This window comes from Triturus cristatus, chromosome 3_2 (genome assembly GCF_964204655.1).
Source record: "Triturus cristatus chromosome 3_2, aTriCri1.1, whole genome shotgun sequence".
Lineage (NCBI taxonomy): Eukaryota > Metazoa > Chordata > Amphibia > Caudata > Salamandridae > Triturus > Triturus cristatus.
Window position 1 is genome coordinate 651923372 of NC_140584.1, and position 27557 is coordinate 651950928.

Sequence of the window (27557 nt, forward strand, 5' to 3'; positions counted from 1 at the left end):
GACTCTGCAGCTCTACATGCCAAGAACAGATGCATACTGGTAAGTAGCATATTCCGTTCGAGGCATATGAGCTGCAGATCACACACTGAGGATAGATTATACAGCAGTGCTCCCCTTAGCGGTGGTCGCCTGTATCCGTTGCAGCAGCTTGAAATAAAGTTTTAAGGACAGCCTGGCCCACGGAGGCCTGTTGTTTGGCCTGCACGTCAACACAATAGTGTTTAGTGAAGGTATGCGTGGTAGACCATGTGGCTGCCTTGCAAATGTCTTCTAAGGGAATATTGCCTAAGAAGGCCATAGAAGCCCCTATTTTACGCGTGGAGTGCGCCCTAGGGGGAACTGTAAGTGTACGTTTAGCCTTGAGGTAGCATATTTGGATGCATTTAACTATCCACCGGGCTATTCCTGATTTGGAGATCGGGTTGCCTTTGTGTGGTGGCGCGAAAGCAACAAAGAGTTGTTTTGTCTTTCGAAAAGGTTTTGTCCTGTCGATGTAATAAAGCAAGGCTCTTTTGACATCTAAGGTATGTAGGGCCCTTTCAGCTACCGAGTCTGGATTTGGAAAAAAGACCGGTAGTTCTACTGATTGGTTAAGGTGGAAAGGGGAAATCACTTTTGGAAGAAATTTAGGGTTTGTCCTAAGAACCACTTTGTTACGGTGTAGTTGTAAGAAAGGTTCCTCAAGTGTAAGGGCTTGTATTTCACTTACTCTGCGCAGGGAAGTGATTGCGATAAGGAAGGCTACCTTCCATGTTAGGAATTGCAATTCACATTTGTGCATAGGTTCAAATGGGGGACCCATGAGTCTTGTTAGAACCACATTGAGATTCCACACTGGTGCAGGTGGCAATATTGGGGGAAGAATTCTTTTGAGACCTTCCATAAACGCTTTGATGGCTGGTACCTTAAAAAGGGACAGGTGTTGCCTATTTTGCAAGTAGGCTGCCAAGGCTGCTAGGTGTAAACGTATAGAGGAATACGCTAGATTGCATCTTTGCAAGTGTAGTAGATAGCAAATGATGTTTTGGATGGAAGCATCCAATGGATGTATGTCATTATTAGCGCAGTAGATGGCAAATCGTTTCCATTTAGCGGCATAACACGCTCTAGTAGTAGGGCGTCTGGCTTCTTTTATGATATTCATACAGTCTGGAGGGAGATTGAGGTAACCGAACTCTAGGACCTCAGGAGCCATATCGCTAGATTCAGTGTTTGAGGATCTGGGTGTCTGATTTCTCCATGGTTCTGGGTTAACAGATCCGGGGAGAGGCGTAGCTTTTGATGTGGAACTAAAGATAGTTCCAGAAGTGTGGTGAACCACGGTTGACGTGCCCAAGTGGGAGCCACTAGTATTAGTGTTAGTGACTGTTGTTTCAGTTTGCGTACCACAAATGGAACTAGTGGGAGAGGCGGAAAGGCGTACGCAAATCTGCCTGACCAGTTCATCCATAGGGCATTGCCTTTCGACTGTGGGTGTGGAAACCTGGCGGCGAAGGTTGGGCATTTTGTGTTTTCGGGAGTGGCGAACAGGTCTATGTCTGGTTGTCCCCACTTTTGGAAGAAGGGGAGTAGAACCTTGGGGTGTAGTTCCCATTCGTGGATCTGTTGTGTGTGGCGACTTAGGAGGTCGGCCACTTGATTGTGGATCCCTGGGAGATGTTCTGCTAACAGGTAGATGTTTTGGGGAATTGCCCATCTCCAGATTTGCTGTGCCAGTTGGGACAGTTGGAGAGAGTGTGTCCCTCCCTGTTTCTGTATATAATACATTGTCGTCATGTTGTCTGTGCGTATGAGGACAGTTTTGTTCTTTAGGTGAATTTGAAAGGATTTTAGTGCTAGGAACACTGCTAAGAGTTCCAGGTGGTTGATGTGGAGCAGTTTTTGTTGACTGGTCCATCTGCCCTGAGTGGTATGGTGAAGGAGGTGGGCTCCCCACCCCGTGAGAGATGCGTCTGTAGTTAGCACAACTTGTGGAAGAGGCTCTAAGAACGGTCTCCCTTTGGACAGGTTGATGGTGTTCCACCATTTCAGTGAGCGACTGTCCACCAACACCAGATCGGTAAGTTGTCCGTGAGCTTGGTTCCACTGTTGTGCTAAGCATTCCTGTAAGGGACGCATTTGAAGTCGTGCGTGTGGGACTATGGAGATGCATGACGCCATCATGCCTAGGAGCTGCATGAACACTCTTGCTGGAAGAGATGGATGAGTTTGAAATTGATAGATGAGATTTTGTATACTGGCTATCCTGGCAGTGCTGGGATAGGCAATGGCTTTGGATGTATCTATGGTTGCTCCTAGATACTGATGTAAGTGGGAAGGTTGTAGGTGGGATTTGGGGTAGTTGATAGTGAATCCCAAATCGTGGAGAGTTTGAATCGTGCGATGAGTGTGGAGAACGCATTTTTGGTATGTATTGGCTTTTATGAGCCAATCGTCCAGATAGGGGAAGACATGGATCTGTTGTCTTCTGAGATGCGCTGCCACGACTGCTAGGCACTTGGTGAACACTCTGGGTGCTGTTGTCACTCCGAATGGGAGAACTGTAAATTGATAGTGTTGCCCATCTACCACAAATCGTAGATATTTTCTGTGAGCGGGATGCATAGGGATGTGAAAGTATGCGTCCTTGAGGTCCAATGTGGCGAGGAAGTCTCCCTGTTGTAAAAGTGGGAGGACTTGTTGGAGAGTGGTCATGTGAAAATGGTCCGAATGTATATACTGGTTTAGTAGTCTGAGATCCAGTATGGGCCTTAGTGTTTTGTCCTTTTTGGGAATGAGGAAGTATGAATATGCTACTTACCAGTATGCATCTGTTCTTGGCATGTAGGGCTGCTGACATTCATATCTGTGCATAGATCGCCGCCTAGTGTTGGGTCCGGATGTTTGCACGTTGTTGTCCTGGAAGAGTCTTCGAAGTATCCTTGGATAGGTGACTCCTCCCCTGGACTACAGTGCGCATGGGCATCCTCTCCATCCTCAGATTGTTTTTCGCCATTGTGGCAGTGATGGAGTAGATACAGAAAGTGATGACCATGCTTGCAATAATTCTGAGAGCTGCAGCTGCGACAGGCGCCGGGGAGGAGGGAGGGCGATATGAATGTCAGCAGCCCTACATGCCAAGAACAGATGCATACTGGTAAGTAGCATATTCAGTTCGAGGCATGTGGGCTGCTGAATTCATATCTGTGCATAGAATACATAGCAGTGCCCTCTATTGGCGGCGGCTACCCGTGCCAGCTGCAGCGGTCTGAAAAAGTGTTTTGAGAACAGCCTGTCCTACAGCTGCCTGCTGTTTTGACTGCACATCTACGCAATAGTGTTTTGTAAATGTGTGTGTAGTGGACCATGTGGCTGCTCTGCATATATCATGCAGGGGAATATTTCCTAGGAAGGCCATGGAAGCCCCCAACTTGCGTGTTGAGTGGGCTCGTGGTGGAATAGTTAATGTGCGTTTTGCCTTTTGATAACAGATTTGAATACACTTAACTATCCATCTGGCTATCCCTGCTTTGGAGATGGCGTTACCTTTGTGGTGTGGGGCAAAGGCAACGAATAGTTGTTTTGTCTTCCTGAAGGGTTTAGTCCTGTCGATGTAGTACATGAGGGCCCTCCGTACATCTAGTGTATGTAATGCCCTCTCTGCAACAGTTTGTGGGTTTTGGAAGAAAACGGGCAGTTCAATAGTCTGGTTCATGTGGAACTGCGATATTACCTTGGGCATGAATTTGGGGTTGGTACGTAGTACGACCCTGTTGGCGTGAACCTGAATAAATGGCTCTTGAACGGTTAGTGCCTGGAGTTCACTAACTCTTCTTAGGGAAGTGATCGCTACCAGGAAGGCTACTTTCCAGGTAAGGAATTGAATCTCGCATGAGTGTAGAGGTTCAAAGGGTGGACCCATCAGGCGTGTGAGGACCAAGTTGAGGTTCCACATTGGAGCCGGTGGGCGACTAGGTGGAATGACTCGTTTGAGTCCTTCCAAGAATGCTTTGATGGCAGGCACTCTGAAGAGAGAGAGGTGCTGCCTGGTTTGCAGATAGGCTGATATTGCGGTCAAATGGACACGTATAGAGGTGTACGCCAGATTGCATCGGTATAGGTGTAAGAGGTAACATATGATGTTGTGGATGGATGCGTCCAGCGGGTTAATGTCATTATTACCGCAATAAATGACGAACCGTTTCCATTTGGCTGCATAGCAAGCTCTTGTAGTGGGTCTCCTGGCCTCCTTGATGATGTCCATACAGTCAGGTGGCAGATTGAGATAGCCAAACTCTAGGACTTCAGGAGCCAGATCGCCAGGTTCAGCTGTTGCGGATCTGGGTGCTGAACCTCTCCATGGTTCTGCGTCAAATGCGCGGGTTTGATCCGCAGTCTTTGATGCGGTACCACGGAAAGTTCGAGGAAGGTGGTGTACCACGGCTGGCGTGCCCACGTGGGAGCAACTAGGACGAGTGTCAGGGAGTGTTGTCGGAGTTTGCGAGCCACCAGCGGTATCAACGGTGCTGGGGGAAAAGCGTACGCAAATTTGCCGGACCAGATCATCCATATCGCATTGCCCTGCGACTGCGGGTGTGGGAATCTGGCGGCGAAGCTTTGGCATTTTGCGTTTTCGCTTGTCGCGAATAGGTCTATTTCTGGGTGACCCCACTGCTGGAAGTACGGTTGGAGTACCGATGGGTGTAACTCCCACTCGTGCATCTGGTGGCTGTGTCTGCTGAGCAGATCCGCCATCTGGTTGTCCTTGCCGGGGAGGTGTTCCGCCATGAGGAACATGTTCCTCTGAATGGCCCACTTCCACATGCTCTGAGCCAGATGAGACAACTGTGGAGAGTGTGTCCCTCCCTGCTTCTGTATGTAGTACATTGCGGTCATGTTGTCCGTCCGGATTAACACGACCTTGTTGCACAGATGTACTTTGAAAGCCTTCATGGCCATGAAGATTGCCATCAGTTCCAGAAGGTTGATGTGCATCTTCTTCTGTTGTGTCGTCCATAGTCCCTGCACTGTGTAGTGGAGTACATGAGCTCCCCATCCCTGGAGAGACGCGTCCGCTGTCAGTACTATTTGTGGAACAGGCTCTTGGAACGGTCGGCCCTTGCAAAGGTTTTGTGGATTCCACCAATGCAGAGAGTTGTATGCCCGACCGCTCACCAACACTAGGTCTTTCAACTGTCCTTGAGCCCGATTCCACTGACGTGCTAGGCACTCCTGAAGTGGGCGCATATGTAATCTCGCGTGCGGGACTATGAAGATGCAGGAGGCCATCATGCCTATCAACTGCATAAACACTCGCGCTGGAAGCGAGTGGTTGGGTCTGAACTTGGAGATCAGCGTTTGTATGCCGTTGATCCTCACTAAATTTGGCTGAGCTGTGGCCGCCAGAGTGTCTATAGTCGCACCTAGGTACTGTTGTACGTGTGCGGGCTGGAGATGAGACTTTGGGTAATTTAGTGAGAATCCCAGACTGTGAAGAAGGTGAATGGTACGGGACACGTGGCTTGCACATTGCTGGGCTGATCTCGCTTGAACGAGCCAGTCGTCTAGGTAGGGGTAGACGTGTATGTGCTGTCTCCGTAAATGTGCCGCCACCGTAGCTAGGCACTTTGTGAAAACCCTGGGCGCTGTTGTCACGCCGAAGGGAAGGACTTTGAACTGATAGTGCTGCCCCTGAACAGTGAACCTGAGGTATTTTTTGTGTGAGGGGTGGATGGGTATGTGAAAATACGCATCCTTGAGGTCCAGTGATGCTAGGAAGTCTCCCTGCTGGAGAAGCGGAAGGACTTGCTGTAGAGTGAGCATGTGAAAGTGCTCCGAAAGAATGTACTGGTTCAGGGGTCTCAGGTCTAATATAGGCCTGAGCGACCCGTCCTTTTTTGGAATTAAGAAGTAGAGGGAGTAAACCCCCGTGCCCCGCTCGTGGACGGGTACGACCTCGATAGCGCCTTTTAGAAGCATACTTTCTACCTCTTGCTGTAAGAGCGTCAAGTGCTCTGAGGACATAGGACGGTTTCTTGGTGGTATTGTGGGTGGAGTGGAAGTTAACTCCAGACAGTAACCGTATTTTATAATATCTTTGACCCACCTGTCCGTGGTGATGGAGTTCCACGTGGACAGGAACCGTTGTAGCCTTCCCCCGACAGGTGTTATGTGGTCGGGAGGAAGGGAGAGGGCGTCACTGCTTGTTCTTGGGGGAGGACCTGGTGTTGCCGTAGCCACGTCCTCTGCCCTTGGTACTGGAGCCACGATAGCCACCTCGGGTGTTCTTATCGTAGGTGGTCTGCGTATTACCCTTGTTATATGTTTGTTGTGACCCCTGTCCTCTGCCTGGTCCCTTGTTTCCGGGGCGACGAAAGGAGCCGCTCCGAAAGGACTGAGTTTGTAGGGCGCCCATGGACTTTGCAGTGTCCGTGTCCTTTTTTATCTTCTCGAGGGTGGCGTCAACCTCAGGCCCGAACAAAAAGTCGGGGTTGACGGGCTGATTAAGTATATTGTTTTGTACCTCAGGCTTGAATCCTGAGATACGTAGCCAGGCGTGACGTCGTAGGATGACGCTAGTGTTGATGGCCCTGGCAGCCGTGTCAGCAGCGTCTAGTGCACATTTGATGGCAGCATTTGTGAGTAGCTGTCCCTCTCTGATAAGGATTTCTGCACCTTCTTTGTAGGGGTCAGGGAGGTGTTGAAGGAGTTGCTCCATTGTGTCATAGTGCGCCCTATCGTAGCGAGCGAGGAGCGCTTGAGTGTTAGCTATGCGCCATATGCTTGCAGCTTGTGCGGCAACTCGCTTGCCGGAGGTCTCCAGCACCTTGGACTCCTTGTCCGGGGGAGGAGCGTCACCCGTTGTCTGCGAGTGTGCCCTCTTGCGGGCATTCGCCACAACGATGGAGTCGAGTGGTAATTGTCCTCTGATGTAAGTAGGATCCCCAGGTGCTGATCTGTATTTCTTATCGATCCTGGGGTTTATCACTCGTGCCCTGGTGGGTTCCCTGAAAATGTCAGTGGCTGGCTTAAGGACCCCCTTCAACATTGGCAGAGTCTTTACATGTCTTTCTGAGGATGCAAAGGTGTCCATTAGAAAGTCATCTTCGATGATATCAGAGTGAAGCTGTACATCATGGTTGTTCGCCGCCCGTTCAATCAGAGCGTTGAACGCCGCAGTATCCTCTGTGGGTGACGTTTTTGCCCCATATAGTTGTGGGTCCTGTGCATCAAGAGGTGCACTGGGGTCTGCAGGGTCGCCCCAAGTTTGGTCAGGGTCCTGCTGGTCATCAGGGTCCGTGTCCACATGGTAGGGGACTTGTTCACCCATGTAGTCCTCCAATGCATCCTTGTCGGAGCGTGTGGGGGAGGCCCGGTGTGGATCCTGGTAGGGTGAATGAAAGGGTTCATACAGGAGAGGTTCTGTGTCCACAGGCAGCTTCCTCTTTAGCGGGATCCTGAAAGGTTCCAATGGCGGTTCCGAAGTTATCCTTCGGTCGTGGAGAATCATCCTGCCAGTGTCGGCGTCGATGACGCGCGACGGAGACGGCTCGACAGGCGTAACCGCAGTTTTGGTGGCCTGTGTCCTGAGTTGAAACGCCTTCGGGATTGTGGATGGAGGCAAGCCGAAGGTAATGCTGGTCGGCACCGACGAAACCGCTGGATCGATCGAACCCGACTGGTCCTGGAGGGCAGCCTTGGTTTTGCAGCCTGGCATTGCGCCAGGCCGTACTCGGGGCGCCTTAGAGGTCGTGGCCCCCGCCAGGGTTGTCGAGGCGGCTGCAGATATCTTCTGCGCCCGTGGTGCATCGAGCCGAGGTGCGGAGATCACCGTCGACTTCTTCGACACGTGAGGTTTCGGTGTCGTCGAGGGAGTGCTGCGAGGCGTAGCAGGCGGGACGGCCCTCGGTGTCGGTGGCGTCGACGCCGGTAACCGAGCAGGTCTTTCGGCGCCGATGGCCTTCTTCCGTTTGTCGACTCCCATGTCGCCCGTCTCGAGTTCGGCACCGAAGTCCCCCTTGGTGCGGTCGGTGCCGACACGGTGCGCCGGCGTCGAAGGTGTTGAAGGCCTCGATCCGACTAGCGCCACTTTCAGTTTCGGTTTCGTAGGAACCTGAGCAGCTTTCGGTTTCGGTTTCGTGGAAGGGAAACCAGCTGGTTTAAGCGGTAATGGCTGCCGCTGAACGTCCGAGGCCGGGCCCGAGGGCGGGGCCGAAGGACTGCGTGATAGGTCTCGGGTAAGGCCCGAAGGCGATCCCTCGACCGGAGCCATAGTCTGTGGCACTAGTGAATTCTCGGTTTGAACAGGTAGGCCTTGTTCATCATCGGAGCTACTCTCTTCGGCCCCTAAGGCCTCCTCGTCGTCTCCTACCTCGGTGTCGTCTTCACCTCTGTGGAAGAGTGACTCGTCGGCCTCGTCCGATCCGGGTTCTTGGTCGGAAACGGGACTGGAGGGTAAGACTTCTACTTCTTCGACGTCGTCCGCGTCGTCGAAGATGTCAGCTGGGGCCGGTGCCGCGTGCTGCGCTTCGAGCCTCGCCGCTCGACGATTCCGCAGAGTCTTCTTTGAACGGAACCGGGCACAGGCCATACATGTCGACTCGTCGTGGTCCGGCGAAAGGCATTTGTTGCACACCGGATGGACGTCGATGTGTGGGTACTTCGCATTACATACCGGACACCTTTTGAACGGCGTCCTCGATTCCATCGTCGAAGTAGTTGATGGACAGGTAAATGCGAACAAAGTCGGTGCTGAAAGTTAGTAAACTAACAGAGTATCGAAAACCGATCGATAAACAGTACCGACGCGAACTAAAGGCCTTGTGGCCTCGACAAAATTTTTTCCTAACTTGAGCTAAGATAGCACATCCGAACCCAATGGCGGAAAAAAACAATCTGAGGATGGAGAGGATGCCCATGCGCACTGTAGTCCAGGGGAGGAGTCACCTATCCAAGGATACTTCGAAGACTCTTCCAGGACAACAACGTGCAAACATCCGGACCCAACACTAGGCGGCGATCTATGCACAGATATGAATTCAGCAGCCCACATGCCTCGAACTAGAGAATATACCCCTTTTCCCTGATGTTGAAGGGGGACTGGTTCTATCGCATGTTTTTGTAACAGGGATTGAACTTCTTGTTTGAGGAGAGAGAGATGATGCGAGGACATTGGACGTTGTTTGGGCGGTATGTTTGGGGGGGGATTGTATGAGTTCGAGGCAGTAGCCAGACTGGATAATTTGTCTTACCCACCTGTCTGTGGTGATGGAAGTCCAGACAGGTAGGAATTGTTGGAGTCGCCCCCCGACCGGAGTGGAATGGTCTGGGGGGAGTGGTGGCAAGTCACTGTTTGGTGGCTGGTGAGGTGCGGGTGTTGTTGTTGTTGCCCCGTCCTCGACCTTTGTTATTGTTTCCCCTATAACCTCCCCGGAAATAACCTCTGTTAGGGGATGTTTGTCCAGAATTTTTAAAGGTGGACGTGGTCTCAGTTGATGTGTTTTTGGAGCCTCCTCTATAAAAGGAGCGACGAAAGGAACCCCGGTTTTGAGGAGACTGCAGTGCTCCCATAGACTTGGCAGTTTCATTATCCTTTTTCATTTTTTCTAATGCAGTATCCACTGCAGGGCCAAATAGCTGCTCTTGGTTGAAAGGTTGAGCTAGAATTGCGGTTTGAACCTCCGGTTTAAAACCGGAAATTCGGAGCCAGGCATGTCGTCTGAGTAAGACGCTAGTATTGACCGCTCTAGAAGCAGTGTCTGCTGCATCTAAGGCGCATTTAATGGAGGCATTAGATATTAATTTGCCTTCTTGGATGAGGTCAGAGGCCTGGGACTTAAAGGGTTCAGGCAGATGTTGCATAAGGTCCTCAAGTTGGTCATAATGCGCTCTATCATACCTGGCTAACAGGGCCTGGGTATTCGCAATACGCCAATGGTTAGCCGCCTGCGCGGCGACCCGTTTGCCTGAGGCTTCTAAAAGCTTAGACTCTTTGTCTGGGGGAGGCGTTTCTCCAGTTGTCTGTGAGTTAGCGCGCTTCCTGGCATTTGATACGACTAAGGAGTCTAAAGGGAGCTGGGCCTTAATGTATGCAGGGTCTTGCGGGGCTGGTCGGTACTTTTTTTCGATGCGTGAGTTGAGAACCCTAGCTCGAACAGGGTCCTTAAAGACTTCAGTAGCATGCTTTATAACCCCTTTGATCATGGGCAGTATGTGCACAGTCTTTTGTGACTGCTCAAAGGTATCAAGGAGAAAGTCCTCTTCAAGGGCGTCTGTGTGCATTGTGACGCCGTGGAATGTTGCTGCCCTATTTATAAGTTGGCCGAACCCTAGGTGGTCATCAGGAGGGGAGGGCTTGGAGAGGTAGGTAGTGGGGTCAGGCATGTCAGGTATAGGATAAGACCAGTCATCCATGGGTGCTGGGTCTGGGAACGTAAAAGGGTCGTTTGGATCAACAGGATCATTAAATAAATCAGGGTCCGCCCCTCCCCCTAAGTCATCATTATCATCCTGTGGAGGAGGTGAATGATAGGGAGATGGTAAAGGTAAAGGAGAATCAGGAGGAGGAGGGGGGGACGGGTTAGGAGGTAAAACAGGAGAGGAAGGACGAAGTGGTGAAGTAGCACAGTCCTTTTTCCGTATGGGAGCTGGGGGAGGTGTAGTGTCCAGCTTCCGCTTTTTATATGGGATGGCAGTCACATGTCCCGTGTTAGGATTGATGTAGATCCGCTTTTGAGAAGGATCTGGTCGAAAAAGTTCATCTGGCTCCGAGGGTGGTGTCTGCGATGTCCGCTTCGGGTCTTTATGAGCTTTTTTCGGCGGGGACGCAGTTTTTGGCGCCGATGATTTTTTCGGGTCCGACGGATTTTTCGGAGCCGGCTGAGTTTTCGGAGCCGGCTGAGTTTTCGGAGCCGGCTGAGTTTTCGGTGCCGACTGAGTTTTCGGTGCCGACTGAGTTTTCGGTGCCGACTGAGTTTTCGGTGCCGACTGAGTTTTCGGTGCCGGCTGAGTTTTCGGTGCCGACTGAGTTTTCGGTGCCGACTGAGTTTTCGGTGCCGACTGAGTTTTCGGTGCCGACTGAGTTTTCGGTGCCGACTGAGTTTTCGGTGCCGACTGAGTTTTCGGTGCCGACTGAGTTTTCGGTGCCGACTGAGTTTTCGGTGCCGACTGGGTTTTCGGTGCCGACTGGGTTTTCGGTGCCGACTGGGTTTTCGGTGCCGACTGGGTTTTCGGTGCCGACTGGGTTTTCGGTGCCGACTGGGTTTTCGGTGCCGACTGGGTTTTCGGTGCCGACTGGGTTTTCGGTGCCGACTGGGTTTTCGGTGCCGACTGGGTTTTCGGTGCCGACTGGGTTTTCGGTGCCGACTGGGTTTTCGGTGCCGACTGGGTTTTCGGTGCCGACTGGGTTTTCGGTGCCGACTGGGTTTTCGGTGCCGACTGGGTTTTCGGTGCCGACTGGGTTTTCGGTGCCGACTGGGTTTTCGGTGCCGACTGGGTTTTCGGTGCCGACTGGGTTTTCGGTGCCGACTGGGTTTTCGGTGCCGACTGGGTTTTCGGTGCCGACTGGGTTTTCGGTGCCGACTGGGTTTTCGGTGCCGACTGGGTTTTCGGTGCCGACTGGGTTTTCGGTGCCGACTGGGTTTTCGGTGCCGACTGGGTTTTCGGTGCCGACTGGGTTTTCGGTGCCGACTGGGTTTTCGGTGCCGACTGGGTTTTCGGTGCCGACTGGGTTTTCGGTGCCGACTGGGTTTTCGGTGCCGACTGGGTTTTCGGTGCCGACTGGGTTTTCGGTGCCGACTGGGTTTTCGGTGCCGACTGGGTTTTCGGTGCCGACTGGGTTTTCGGTGCCGACTGGGTTTTCGGTGCCGACTGGGTTTTCGGTGCCGACTGGGTTTTCGGTGCCGACTGGGTTTTCGGTGCCGACTGGGTTTTCGGTGCCGACTGGGTTTTCGGTGCCGACTGGGTTTTCGGTGCCGACTGGGTTTTCGGTGCCGACTGGGTTTTCGGTGCCGACTGGGTTTTCGGTGCCGACTGGGTTTTCGGTGCCGACTGGGTTTTCGGTGCCGACTGGGTTTTCGGTGCCGACTGGGTTTTCGGTGCCGACTGGGTTTTCGGTGCCGACTGGGTTTTCGGTGCCGACTGGGTTTTCGGTGCCGACTGGGTTTTCGGTGCCGACTGGGTTTTCGGTGCCGACTGGGTTTTCGGTGCCGACTGGGTTTTCGGTGCCGACTGGGTTTTCGGTGCCGACTGGGTTTTCGGTGCCGACTGGGTTTTCGGTGCCGACTGGGTTTTCGGTGCCGACTGGGTTTTCGGTGCCGACTGGGTTTTCGGTGCCGACTGGGTTTTCGGTGCCGACTGGGTTTTCGGTGCCGATGGACTTTCAGGCATCGAGGTTGAAGAACGTCTCGGTGCCGGTGGAGACTTCGGTGCCGAGGAACGTTTCTGTGCCGAAGGAGATTTCGGTCTTGGAGCCTGTTTCGGTGCCAACAGTGGGTTTTTGGGTGCCGAGGGTGTTAAAGGCACAATCAGGTGAGGTTTGCTCGAGCCCGAGCCACCCACAGGCTTAGATGTCTTCGGAGCCGGGCCCGAGGGCGGGGCTTCTGAAGAGGATTTCCGGTCGCGACTGGGCCCAGCTGGCGGAGTCTTGACCAATGCTTTTTTGGATGGGGCAGGGGCAGGGGGGGTGGTACTCACACGCTGCCCTGGAGTGATGAGGTCATCGGAATCGTCGGCCTCGGACACGATCTCGAGATCTTCGGTGTCGTCTTCGGGAACATCTTGAGCAAAGATGTCCTCCGGTTCTGGAGCTAGTTTGGCCATAATATGGCGTCGAGCTCTTCGGTCCCGGAGGGTCTTCTTCGAACGGAAAGCGGAACAAGCTGGACAGGTGGACTCGTTGTGTTCCGGCGACAGGCAGAGGTTACAAACCTCGTGGTGGTCACTGTGGGGGAACTTCGCTCCACACTGGGGGCATTTTTTGAAGGGTGTCCTGTCCATCAGCCGCTTGCGGAACCGGTCCGAGTTGAGTTCGACGTCGATGGAATGAAGATTAAGTATTTAAAATGATTGCTAGAAGTTTTCTGCTGGAGCGGAAAAAAGTTCATCCGAACCCAATGGCGGAAAAAAACAATCTGCCGATGGAGTGGATGCCCATGCGCACTGTTGTCCAGGGGAGGAGTCACCAACCTCGTGACCAAAGGCTTCTTCCGAAGACAACAACAACCTGCAATCATCCGAGCCCAACACCAGATGGCGATCTTATCCTCAGTGTGTGATCTGCAGCTCATATGCCTCGAACAAAACGTTTTATTGGGAAAGGATTGATGAGATAGTGATTTTTTGGGGTGGTAAAGTTACTTAAAGGCACTGGATTTCCACAAAAGATCTACCTTTTATTGAGTTGATTCCACGGTATTGAATCATTCAGTCCAACAAGGTGGGTTTTGAGTCTATACACCCACCGCTGTTCACGTTCGAGTAGGGTTTTGGACATGTCACCATCACCATTCACCTGCTCGATAATTGTCCACCACAAGTCTGTATCTGTGTGTTTGTGCTCTATATAGTGAGCAGTCAATTTCGTTGAGGAGATCGCCCTTCTAATTGTGCTTCTGTGCTCACTGATACGGACTTAAACTTTTCTCCCCGTCATCCCCACATACATGAGTTGGCATGGGCATTTGATGAGGTAAATCACCTTTTCGGTGTTACAGTTTGTGTGTGACCGTTGTTCCCATGCATATTGCATGCCCAGGTCTATTTCTTTTGTGTGTTCTGTTAGAGGGCATACCACACATGAGCCACACGGCTAGTGGCCCGTGACCCTTGGTAAGTTCCATAGTGTCGATTGGTGTGTTGAGTACATTTTAGTCTTCTTGAAATCTGTATGTATAAGGGAGTCCTTCAAACTCCGGTTCCGTTTGAAAGAGAACATAGGTTTTTCAAATTTCAATTGATTCGAGGTTAAGACTGTCCACTTCTTATTGATGATTTTCTTAATTGCGTTTGATGCTGCATTAAAAGTTGTTACACATAAGAGTGTCCTGCTCTTCTTTCTGATGTTTTTCCAGTAGGGCCTCTCTAGGTGTATTACGGGACCGTTTTTTAGCTTTTTCAATAATCTTCTTGGGATAAGACCTTTCGTCTAGTTTCTTTGCCAGATTTTCTGCTTCTGCTTTGTATTCTGATGTTTTCAGTGTAAGGGTTCGAGGTCCACACATGTCCTTTTTCTAGTTGCCCCACGTACAAACACGCTATGCTAGGCGTGAATGTGCTGCCCATCGATGTACCGTGTACCTGCAGGTACAGCTGATCCTCGAACCTGAAGAAGTTCTCTTTTAATGCTAGGCTCATTAGTGTGACAACCCAACTGATTGGAGCGTCCCGGGTCCATTCCTCCAGATGTAAGAGTGTTTCAATCACTCTAATACTTTCCTCTTGTGGAATGCTGGTGTACAATGCTTCTACATCCAGACATACAAAAATATTGTATTCTGGATCGTATGCAACATCCTGTAGGACATTCAATAAATGTTTGGTGTCTTGTATGTAAGACTTGATGCGTGTAACCAAAGGACGGAGGAACCAGTCAGTGTATTTTGATAAAGGTTCTAGGAGGGAACCAATCCCGGATACAATAGGTCTCCCTGGTGGTGGAATTTTCCCTTTGTGAATTTTTGGCATTGTGTAGAAGACTGGCGTCCTCGGATATAAAACAAAAGGAGTTGCCTCCTTCCCCACTCAATAGTGGTGTCCTGTAGTGACTTCACATAGGGTTCTCTACACCATCAGAACTGTAGGATTGTTCAAATAGATCCAACCAATAATTAGCGAGCTGGTGGAGGGGAGTACTTTGTGGTAAAATACATAATCAGGGCTACTTGTGGGTATCCCAGAGGGACAATCCTTTGAGCATTTCTTCACAACCAGGTTGAAGACATGGGTGCCGTAGGACATCCCTTCCCAATGCTTTATTATTGAAAAGGTGCACGGGTCCCTACAGTCTAAGCCCAAAGCGCATCATAGCCAGCTCCTCAACGATCACAATAGGGATTCCATTCTGAGAGCAGCACGCATGACTTTCTCAGTGCTTTATGTGACCATTAGGTTATGCTGTTCCCTGACTATACTAAATTGGTGCAGCAGCAGTGCTAATTCTTTGTAGAGTTGAAACAAAAATTAAAGACCATGTAGCTAAACTATGCTTTAATGTTCCAACCCATGCTAAGAGTCAGTTTCAAAAACAGGATAGGTTACCGGAGAAAAACGTCATCCACAGAAAAGGGAAACAGTCCAAAACTTTACCAACCATGCAGAAGCTGGCAAGGACCATAGAGGAGACAATCTTGGAGACAACAGAAGGATTCTTGTAGGAAAGTACGATCTGCTTTCATGGTAAACCCCACTTTTTGCCTGGTGTCAGTATGATTTTGACCTAGTATGGCTGGGATCCTGCTAATCAGGACCCCAGTAACTGTGCTTTCTCCCTAAATTGACCATGAAAAGTAATTTTGTACAGCCACAACTGATTACTGGTGTACCCTTTGAAGTCTCGAGTATATGGAACTAAGGTACCCAGGGCATAGGCACACCAGGGGTCTCCCATGGGCTGCAGCATTTATTGTTCCACCCATGGAAGTCCACACAATATGTGATTACAGGCCTGCCATTGCAGCCTGTGTGGGTTGGTGCTTGCACCTCTCTCAACAGATAAAGTTTCCTTATATCTGAGGTCACTACACTTAAAACCTATAAGTCATCCCTATGGCAGGCTCTTCAGTCCTGTGGGCAGGGTGCTTGGTTATATGTGTGAGGGTGCCCCTGCATGAGCAGGACACCCCTATAAACCCCAGAGTCGATTCTCCAGGCTTTGTAAGTGCGGTCTGCCATTTTAATACATATAGTGGACTTCAGTCATTACGAGATGTCTAACTATATGGTGGCTGAACCGAACCCGGTCATGTTTGGTATAAAAAATGTTGGAATCATACCCAAACACTGATTCCAGTTTGGAAAGTATGATCCCATGTACAGGGGGTCCCTAGGGTACACCCCCTGTACTCCCGGTAAAAGCCTTTCAGGGTCTGCAGCAAGCTAGTGGTGCTGCCGACCCCAGACACGATTCTGCGCTCCTGCTGCTGAGCTGAGCTCGAGCAGGGGGAAGGTAGAATAATAGGTTTCCTGTCACAGGGAGATGTGACCACCTCCCAGACAGGACTTAGTGTATTGGGCCGGGGTGGGGCACTTGCCAGCAACACCAGACTGCTTTGAAGGGCACATTTGGTTCCCTCCTTGCTTACTCCAGTTTGAGCCAGTTCAGTGAGCCCTTGGCTCCCACTCTGGTACGAACCTGGACAAAGGACATGAGAGTATACTCTCCTCTGTACAGCCCCTCTTCTGGGAGGGACCCCTGAGCTGTTTCAACCCTTTCCTTAGGGTACTTAAGGACTTACCTGTGGGTGGGTCTTTAGATTTGTCGTGGGACAAGACTCAAGTCTGAAACATGCCACTCTTCAACCGTCTGGAGACTTGGACTTCAACTGGAACCAAGACTGCACCAAGGAAGAATTCTGCTGCCCCTGGTCTCGCTGTTCTTCAACTTTTCATCGTCTGTGTCTGTGCTTCTTCCAGGTTCTTCAACAGACTGTGGGCATCAGGGACACCCGAAGAAATCTCCCATGGAGTCAAGGAGTCACTCCCCTGCATCTGCAGGCACCGCAACAAAGTTGACCGGTCTGCTGCTCCGGTCGTCTGACGTACTTCCCAAGGCTCAGCAACAAAGGTGGTGGTTCTGCAAATCTCTAGGGGCTTGACCAGTCCGCTCTGAAATTTTGAGGCAACTATCCCTAGTCAGAAACGCTGGGACAGAACCTCTGTGCACCACGCCGACTTGACAAGGCTTGTTTGCTCTGCACTCCAGAGATCTTTGGGCTACAAGAAGCTCCAGCGTTCAGCATCTCTTCCCTCCAAGATCAGTGTCCTCACAGCATACTCTGCACCATGGGCTTTCATCTTTGATGATCTGCTCAAGGTCCTCTTGCGACTCCTGTGCCTTTGGCCTATGGATTCCCTGAGGTCTTCTACAGCTTCAGTGGGCTCCCCTGCTTGCTCGGGGCCTGCTCGGACTCTCCTGCTGTTGGTGAGCCTTTTGGACCTTGCTGGTTCCAATGTTGCTCCTTCTTCATTCTCTACGCCAGTTGTAGCTACCAAGACTTGTTGGTGCTCCCTCCAGACACCGACCAATAGTCATAGATATCAGACGTGTGACAACTTGTGCACGGCTCCTGGTCTTCCTCGGCGTCGCCTGATCTTCATAGTTGCAGCGACAAGATCACGGTTGACTCTTCTGAACCTCCTGACATCAGTGGGCATTGTGTCTTCGTGCCTTCTGGTCACTTCCTAGTGGAATAGACTCTGTCCCTTCAGCTTGCAGGTTCTTCACTTCCAGAATCCACCCTTGGATTCCACCGGACGTGTTCACATTCTTTGTCAGAGGCATTTTCTTCCAAGTCTTCCATTGTCGTCTACGGAGGTTTCCGATGTTTCTTCACCCCTATGCATCTGGATTCTCTGGTGTAGGAAACCTGGTTCACGGGGCATCCACAGGTGGGCTGGCTCTCCAACCTTCCACCCCCCCAAGGGGAATTCTTCGGGGTCCTCTGGGAAGGGTCATTCTTCTCCAAAACTGCAACCGTGAATTCTCCATTGACTTCCACTGGGCACGCTGCTGTGTTTCCGTTCTGCATACAGCCGCAGTGGGGTTCCTGGGTACTTACCTTGGGTAGTTCTTTCTGTCCTCGGCTCCGCTGGGTCTTCTGGTCCAAATCCCGTCCTCCATTGCAGTTTGCATTCCACTTTCATGTCTATGGTTTGGTCTCATCCCGGAGACCACTGTATTTTGTGCTACTTACCCGATTGCTTTTTAAGTATTCTTGTATATTGTGCTGTTATCTCCGGGTAGGAGATATACCTATGTGCCTGTGAGTGTTGTGTAATAAATAGAAGTATTTTTCTATACATGCAGTGTGGTTTCTTTTCACCTAGCCTACACTACAGATTAAACTGGTAAAACAAGCTGCTTTACACTCCTTTGAAGTGAGCCTGGAGGCTGCTCTCCACAGCTCCCACTTTGAGAACCTTCTACGGCTATCAAAGACCACTAAAATCACCTTACGAGATTAGTGCAAGGTACATCGCTTAAATAAATGTGCACCATATACAAAACCAGCCTCCTACAATCCTAAACGGTGCATGCTCCAGTGTAGCACTCACAATGGCGAGGCAAGTGACTCCACAGAACCAGATCTGAGAGCAGACTGCCCAAGAGTTCTAGACACACACACACACATACATTTAATTAGGAACAATGGCCTCCCCAGAGCATTAGAGAGTTAGTGGGACCTGCGGGAGGCCTTGACAACAGTTTAGACGCAGTTAAAATGGCTGGCTTATTTATGCATCACAGGTACATTAGACCTGAAGAAATTAATTTGAATTGGTAGTTAGAAAGACCCGACATACAATCCAGCTCGAAATTGTTAGTGGTAGAGATTAAATTTAATAAGTTGACTGAGGGCAACAGTTGCTTCCCAGGTGGAAGTATAGGGTGGGTGGTTTTTGACAGTAATTTTGTTTCTGGTTCTTAGAGGTGATGGGCAGTCCAAAATAACTCCCTGGATGTTGCTGGTGCTTAGAGCCCTCACAGATGTTCGAACATTGCAAGGGGTTACACAACACAGGCTCCCAACATAGCAGGAGTGGTCGAACCCGCCACAAATATACATGAAACAGGCCCAGACATGTATGAAAGCCGCAGATCAATACCATATCATGTCCTGGAATGTAAATGGTTTAAATAACAAGATAAGGAGAGGAGCAGTTCTCCTGTATGCCAAGAAGAATGCCACAGACCTCCTCCTCTTGCTGGAGACACACTTCATAGGTACGAAGTGCAGCTTTTGGGTCTACTACGGAGACACAAGTGTGCATCATTCTGCACCCACACCTCACCCCCCTGGGGTTCTAGGGGAGTCACCATATTGCTCTGAAAATCATATCCCCTGTTGTCAATGACAGTATAATCGTGGTGGTTGGGGGTGCTCCTGGAGGGCTTCCCTTGAACAATGATCAGCCTGAAAGGTACCTCAAGAATCCAGGACAAAGTGGGGTGCCACCTTTTGGAGGGGGTGAGGCACAATCGCCCCAGAAGGCTTTATGCAGATGCTTTTTTAATTTCCAGAGTCACTACCTATCTGAAGAAAGTAAATCCACACTGAAAATCCTTTATAAACTTCAAAGTGGTGTCTCACTTGTAAACCATGTAATTGCTTTTCAAAACATAACTATAGTCTGTGGATAGTGGGAATGGTGCAGGTGCACAAGGTATGACTGAGTCTGCATAGGTAGTTCACAATGAGTGAGTCTGAAATGGATCATGTAGTAAGTAGATAAGATATTCTTGTTCATAAAATACTTATATCCATTAGTATATCACTGTAATTTCAAACACTTATTCTGCTCAACCATCTATCAACCATCCTTCTAGTCATACTAATAATGTACTTATGTTTTTATTCTTCCAGCCAGAGGTTCATCCACCCTTCCAAACATGTACCTGCACTCATGCATCTTTCTACCCACACAAAATTATACTGAGAAGACTGGTGGGTGCATCATTTAGTGCTCTATTTCAGATATTTGGTGCTTATGGACTTTATATTTAAAGCATTGGCTAAGATCACTGACTGCTCATATGCTTTTCTACTTCTTAGGGGATGGCACCAGTCGCCCTTTAAAGGAAGAAATAGATTTGATGCACACCTCCGCATCGTAAACTAAATTTGACCTGAACAAGGTGCTTACCTGTGAACAACTGCGCTTCTGGCAGAGAAGAAAGAAACCTTGTAAATATTTTTGAAGGATTTAAGGAATTTTACACTCAGCAAACCATTTGATCATCCTGCTGCAACAGCTGCAAGCATTGGGATGCTATGACCACGAATGCCTTTCCTTCAGAGACCTAAATAAGCTGACCACTTTAGTAAGGAGGTAAAAAACATAAAAAGAACGACAAACATTTGCCATTAAAGTGGAGTTATGTGCAAATACACCTTGAGTAGATACAACCATCTTTTTTAACACTGACACCAATTTGCAACAAACTCGGATTTTATTTTCTTTAGGAGTTGGAGAGTAATGCAGAGATGAAGGACCAAACTAGAGCAATATCTGGGTCTGCAATGTAAAGCAAATTGAGAACATCTCGGATCGTTTTTATTGACTTTGGACTTTAATTTGATGTAAAGGAAATAATACAAATATTACTTATTCAATCACTTAGTTTTCCATGAGTTTTATTAAAGAACATCCCACGCTTGATGCTCCGTTTTCAGCCTTTCGTAGCATGCAACTTGCTATGTTCTCTTACCCAGCTAGTGCTCATTTCACCCCCTCCTTTTATGTGAGGAAGGTGCTGCTATTCTGCATAAAGCAGCACTTGCTTCAGAACGACTGATACTACATTATTCCCTTTTTTCATCACCAAGCTATGAAGTTTTATTTAGGAAAGGATTAAGCCCATTTCTTACCTCTGCACACTTGTGAATGTTATCAGGTCCCACGCCGCCGTCCACCTCAATATCCAAAGACGGGAACTGCGTCCTCAGCCACTGAACCTAGGTAGCACCAGGGAAACCATGAGTAAGTTCTCAAAGTGCTGTATAAACAAACATGCCTGTCTCCAAATATCAACTCAAACCGATTTAAGAGCACATCAAAAGTACAACTTCTAATAGCCAACAGCCAAGTCGAACAGTACTTTGGGGCCGATTACGATGGCGGTGAACACGCCATAGACAGGCTGTCGGTGGCGGGGTCACAGCCATCGTGAGGCCATTTTACGCCCGCCAGATTTTGATGGTGGGCAGTGTGCTGGTGGCAGGAAAGCCCGACCGCCACGGGTCCGACAGTAGCAACCCTTCCAATTGCCTGTAGGACCGCCTGCATCCGCAGAATGGTGGCGGTGCCTAGCGAGCACCGCCGGTCGGATTACGATGCTGGATCCACACCAGTCTTTCCATGATGGCTCACCAGCCATGGAAAGGCTGGCGGGGATGGAGTTTGGGGTCCCTTTGCAGGCCCCCCTTGAGCAGGGGCAGTACGATTTTGCACTTGGGGGGCACATATGGCCCTACATTTCCCTGCACCATGTGGCAGGCACCACGTGGTGCCGGCCACGTGGTGCAGGGACATGCAAAACTTTAAGTTTTTCCATTGTGGCACCTGCCGCAATAGAAAACATGGCACTTGCAGCTGCCATTGTAATGTCAAATGTGGGACCACCACCTTATAGGCGGGCGGTTCCCATCCCCGGGATAATGAAGGAAAACAGAAGTCTGTCCGCCATCATAATCAGGCCCTTAGTAAGGAAAACCATTATTACAGCTATTAAATCAATCCCTAGCAAATTATCTCATATAATTTAATGAAAGCTACTTTTCGTGCACCTTAAGGACGCAGGACCTTATAGTGAGTTTGGTACAGTGGGGACACTGCCGTAAACCGGCATTTATTCCACCCTGCCCCTCTAAAATTGTGGCTTATAGGCTCTGTTTTTAGTGAGGGAAGTGCTGTGTTTACCCCAGCAGAGTCTCTGCTAGTCACCCCACCAAATAAAACTTTGACCAGACAGTGTCTTCCAAGGGTCCGAAGTCACAGTGACAGTCATCTCACCTTATGAAGTCGGGTGACCCTCACTTATTTTCTCTGCTTGCATTTGCCACAGGCAGGGAAAATTCAGTGGGTTCCAAGTGCAGGAACAAAACTCACCGTGTATCTGGGTCATTTGTTTTTTTTCCCCCCGCTTTAGGAGGAAAGCATTGACAAAGCCAATATGTTTTGCCTATGCAAGAGCTATAGGCATTGTATTTTAGCCATGGTATACACCAGTGCGGCTGCTAATCTGATAGAGACTTCTAGCCGCAGATTACTTACCTTTGAATTACTACCAGGCATCAGACTGGATACGGAAATTTGTTCGTGGGCAGAACCCCTGCACGCCAGTAGGTGGAGTCATTCGCCTATATAGGTGCCACGCAGGCACGCAGTTCATTTATTTTCGCACCTTTCAGCACAGATCTGGAAGAGCTACCCCTTAGTCATTTTCTGACAATGCTTTTTTTGATGTTTTGTCAAACTCTTTTGAGGTCTTACCTCCAGGTGTGGTAGGAATGTCATTAAAAAAGGCCAGCTTCAAGCCCTGCGGAGCCAGTCACCGACAGATGTCGGTGACGGACTCACATCTTCTTTGCCTCTGGTGCCTTCAACAGGACCATGACCCGAAGGTCTGTTCTGACAGCTGCGCAATGCACTCGAAGGTCTTGAGGGAGTGTACCCTCAAGCTTCTTGCGGCTCAATGTGTGAAGCCGCAACATTCTAGGTCCTGGTCGAGAGGAAGATACCTGGAGCAGTTGCAGAGCCGCAGGTCGTCAAACTCCAAGTCATCGAGCCACTCGGGTAAGTCCTGCTCCCAAAAGAAGGAAAAGTTGATGCGTGTCACCTCTCTAAGCCTGACTCCGTGGTTGAGCCAGCTCCTAGGCTGACTCCACCCTGAAAAACAAAGAATTTTATGAGGCCATGCTCCTCAAATTTGGGTGGCCCGTTCTCTCTGGTACGCCTGGGAGACCTGTGGGTTCAGGAGGGAGCCCTAGATTCACGCCAGTGGCTCCAGCACCAATCGGTTCCCAGGGATCCACTGATGGATCAGGATCGGTGCCGGTCGTTCAACCTTTATCTTCTCTGGCACCAATCCTGGGGCAGACGCTCCCAGAGGCAACATCCTCATCCCTGACTCAGAGGCGCGGCGTTGACTGGAGTTGTGCCGTCCAGCTTGAAGCCGGAGCACTTTTCTCATAGGCTAGGACTCAGGGAAGAATGGGTGTGGTCGCTGGACCCTGGGGAATACCAGCCTTAAGAAGAAAAAATGGACTGGTGTGAGGATCTGGGTGAAGCCAGTGGACTGGACACTTCTTCAGATACTAGCTACAATGGCTACTTTGGCTACAGAGGAGGGAGCTTAGTTTGCAATGGTGGTGTGGAGGTTAGCTGATTTCCTGGAACTTATTTTGCCCTAGGTGACAGCCAAGACTAATATCTCGATGGAAGTGCTTCACCCGGTAGTGTCCCCATCAGAACCACTTCTTCCTTTCAATGAGACACTTAATGATGTCTGCTTGAGTTTGGTTCAAAGCCCAGCACAGGGGCTTCTGTGAACAAGGCGATTGCGGGTCACCACTGCCCCACTCCAGGGAACCCAAACTTTCTCACCCAACACCCCACTCTGGAGCGCTTGGTGATCCATGCCTCCCCATTCCAATGAAATCCTGGCACATTGCAAACAGCGCTGCTGGATCAGGAATCCAAGAGGCTGGACATTTTAAGCACAAACTGTTTTTTTCCCACTGGCCTGTCATTGTGGTTGGTGAACACTGCATGCCTTTTGGGCCACTATTCTCACACTCTGTGGGATACGGTTGCCCAGCTGCTGCCAACAGACCCAGAGGAGGCCCGGGCAGTGCTCTCCCAGGCTGTTACCGATGGGTGGGACGCAGTTAAGTTCAACATTTGATGTGGACTGGACACCACTGACTTACTAGGCAGAGCGGTTTAATTAACAGTGGCCCTGTGATGCCACTCCCGGTTGAGGACTACTCGCTTTTCTGGGGATGTATAGACATCATTCATGGACATGCCCTTTGATGGCTTCCGTCTCTTTGGAGACCAGGCGGATTTGGCGCTGAAGTACTTTAAGGAGAGCAGGGCAATAGCCAGGTCCTTGGGCCTTTCCATGGCTCCTTGTCGCTCTCAATCTGCCTTTCGTGGCTACAGGAAGGGGTATGCAGCTGTGTCCTTACCCGCCCAGCCACCGCAGCACCCAAGCTTACCAGCTTCTGCATGAGCGTGGATGAGGCTCCTACCGCCAGTGGGTCGGGAGGTCAGCGGTCGAGTCAGTTCACCACCACTCCAGCAGCCGCAGCCTCCAAACCTTCCTAGTCCATGCATTTTGCATCACATGTGCCCAGTGGGTGGCATGATTCTCGATCATCTTGTCCACTGGCAGTCCGTAACATCAGACAGATACGTTTTGCAGATTGTCCTTTCGAGATTACCCCTACTTCCATGCCACCTACTTACAACAGGCTAATGAAGAACAACATATCTCTTCTCTGGTGGAAAGACAGCTCTTTTGGCCAAAGGAGCCATAGAAGAGTGCAGAAGTGGCTAGGGGTTGTTATTGCCACTACTTTCTGGTGCTCAAGAAGCACGGAAGCCTTTGTTCCATCCTAGACCTGCACTCTCTCAACTTTTTCCTCAAGAAGGAGAAGTTCAAAATGTTCACTCCAGCTCAGGGGTCTCCAACCTTTTCTGTGGTGAGAGCTAATTCTAATCAGTGAAAATCATCTTGAGCTACTAAAGGCCAAGCAACTCACGCATTTTTCTGAGACACCACCCACGCCCTGCCTCATTGACTTTAAGCCTAATTTCTTCAGAGCCCATACTGTGGTTCGAACAAAATACTTGGGAGAAAAGTTGTGTTACAAATGAATGCATGTGATTTTCTTTCAAGCCCGGGCCTTTGCAGAGTATTAAAACACCAAATGGCCGGTATTTGGGAAGGTGGCGACCCTAGTTTCACTATAAAGCACTTCACTCAGTTCTAGAACACATGCTTCAACTCTGCAAAGTCCATTTTCAGAAAATGCATAGTTCTTCACTGTTTAGCAAAATACTGTCTGCTAAGCCTTGCACTCGCTGCCCAGTCTTCTACTTCCAGTAATAATCAAACTCCACTCTTTTTTACCCTCAAAACCCTAGTTTGTAGATTACTTTACAAGGGCTTACTTTGCAGTCTAGTTTTCATTTAACTCAATTATGTTCTCACACTTTGTGCTGCACTGCACAGATTTAGGATGCCAGCATCCTGACCTATGCTAACTACATCCCCAGTTTCTCAACAGCCATTCACTAACAGTACACCTGCCCACTCTACACAATCGCTACATACCCCTACGGCTCACAGGTGTCAACCTCTTCAAAAAGGTTCTGAATGCGTGTGCATGAATCGGTCTGTGCACAGTCCCAGCCAGGATGCTTCACCTGTTCAAAATGTTGAGGGCTGCCAGTGCATATTTGAATTTATTTTACTTGTCTTCTTCCATTTTTGGTGTGGAGTCGGAGTAGCATTTTAAATATTCAGAATCCTAGAGTCCACTTTGTGTAAGTGAGCTGTGATTATCTTGTTGAAATGTACACATTTTGTTTATCAAAGGTTGAAAAGATGAAGTGATACTGCAGGAATTCTTATCTGTGGGACACACAATTTCTGCAGCAAGCAAGCCCTTGACATATTTTACACAAGGAACAAAGAATGTGCATTGCTTATTATGGCTAATGATGTAATCCCTGGCCCTGCACTAGGAAGGGTCACGCAACCCAGTTGACTATTTACCAGAAAATTAAAGGCTCATAAGAGTAAAATTAAGATAACAAGGTCTAACCATGACCATGTGATTGGAGCCTCAGGAACAGGTGTGCTTTACCTATTAAAGGCCCAGTTTTGTGAGGTAGGGCTTAGAGGAGAAGAATAGCTCTTCCTAAAAAATAAAAGACTACAGCACTTGCACACTGTCCTATGTGGGATACAACAGTGAATGTTCCTCCAATCAAATAAACCAACAAATCCAATTGTTTTGTAGCGGCTATAGCAAATTAGAGACTAGGCATAAAGGAAGAGTGGGAGACCGAGACACGGAGTGACCGGACAGAGAGGTGAGGAGCCTGTTTGGGGGGGGAGGGGGGGGGGGGGGGGGGGAAATCAGTCAGTGCATGTAAGGCGCTTCGATTTCAACATCAGCTGCCACAGTGCTTTACTGTTGAAGGAAGATGTAAAGCACAGTGGCAGCCGATGTTAGAATCACAGGGCCTTGCATGCACTGAACAGTTTTCACGGTCTACTAGGTAAAGGCAAATATAAAGCATGGTTTAGTCCGTGAAATCAGATCAGTGCTGGCAAGGGCTTTACATTTTAACATCAGCTGCAACCGCTTTAGCAGCTCACTATCTGCAAGGACATTGGATCTTAACGTTAGCTGCCATCGTGCTTTAATACTTAAGGCAGATGTAAGCGCAGTGGCAGCCGACATTAAAATCAAAAAACCTTGCATGCACTAAGCCGCTTTTCAGACTATGCTGCTGCTAGGCCAGGGGCCCGTTTACCAGGCCTACGCAGCTTTTTTGGACGATAAAATGGCAAATATGATGCGTCGTGCCAGCATGGAAAAGGCAGGTGGCGCGTGACTTCAAGAAGAACGTCATGTTTTTGGCCTACCCCGCCCCAGCTAAGCTCAGTTTAGCTAATCTGGGCAGCTGGTTTGGGTGAGGGTGGGCAAGGGCTGATAGTCATAAAAGGCAATGAACAGATAAAAAATAAATGCTCGGAATTAAATCTTAATAATTAGATAGCAGGCGCAAGCTACTCCCAGAGGGTCGGTGAGCTACCGGTAGCTCGCGATCGACCAGTTGCAGAACCCTGGTGTAAACAAAACACCAGAGTTGGCATAGCACACATCCCTGTGTGCCATGCCCACCAACCACTGCCTGTGGTATAGGTAAGTCCCCCCCTCTAGTAGGCGTCCCAGCCCTAAGGCAGGGTGCACTATCCACAGTTGAGGGCACAGTTGCACGAGCAATGTGCCCCTACAGTTTCTGTGCCATTCACAGACATTGTAAGTGCAGGGGAGCCATATTGGAGTACATGGGCTAGGAGTTTGGTATCTCCTCAGCATATTAAACCCACACTCATGTAATTGTTGGATTTATTACAAAATGCACTCGGAGGGCCTCTTAGAGATGCCCCCTGAAAAATGACCAACTTCCTTGTGTCCAGCTGACTGGCCTGCACCACCCTGCCACATGTTTCTGACCCCCTGAGGTGGGAGCCCTTGTGCTCTTGTGGGTCAGGGACCAGGGACTAAGGCTGCTTGGGGTGGAGGTGCTTCAAACCTATCACCAAGCAGGAAAAGCATTCAGGGCGGTGAGCCTCAAAGGCTTCCTGCCCTTTGATATGCTCGCCAGGGCCTCTCCAGCTAGTGGAGAAGCCCACCCGCTTGACTAAGATGCACATTTGGTGGCAAGGTGGGTGGGAAAATTAGTAGTCAGGAGAGGTGTGTCCCCTCTCCACCAGGACCACCCCTAAGGTGCCCTGGACCGAGGTGACCCCCTCCTTAGGAAATCCTCCATCTTGAATGGAAGGATTTGACCCAATCAGGTTAGGGGGATGCCCCCTCCCCAGAGGGAGGGGACATTCTAAGGGTGTAGTCACCCTAAATGCAAGTAGGCCATTGGCTACCATCTGCCAGTACCTGTAACACCCCTAAATTCACCCTTGATCCTCAGATTCCTCTGACCCAAGAAGAGAAGGATGAAGAAGACGCCGTGCAGTAGTGAGGAAGACAACTACTGATTTGGCCCCAGCCCTACCGGCCTCTCTCCTGCTGAAAGACCCTGCGAAGAAGAGGACGCCT

The 27557-nt window shown here is 49.8% G+C and overlaps 1 protein-coding gene across 2 annotated transcripts in view; it reads right to left on the reverse strand.

Annotated features, from left to right (window-relative positions):
• RPE (ribulose-5-phosphate-3-epimerase) overlaps positions 1-27557 on the reverse strand; it is a 185420-nt gene that overhangs the window by 48187 nt on the left and 109676 nt on the right. For both annotated transcript variants that reach the window (XM_085648597.1, XM_085648596.1), the window contains one exon: positions 20565-20651. In XM_085648597.1, the coding sequence (XP_085504723.1) occupies positions 20565-20651 (87 nt within the window). The remainder of the gene's footprint in view (positions 1-20564; positions 20652-27557) is intronic.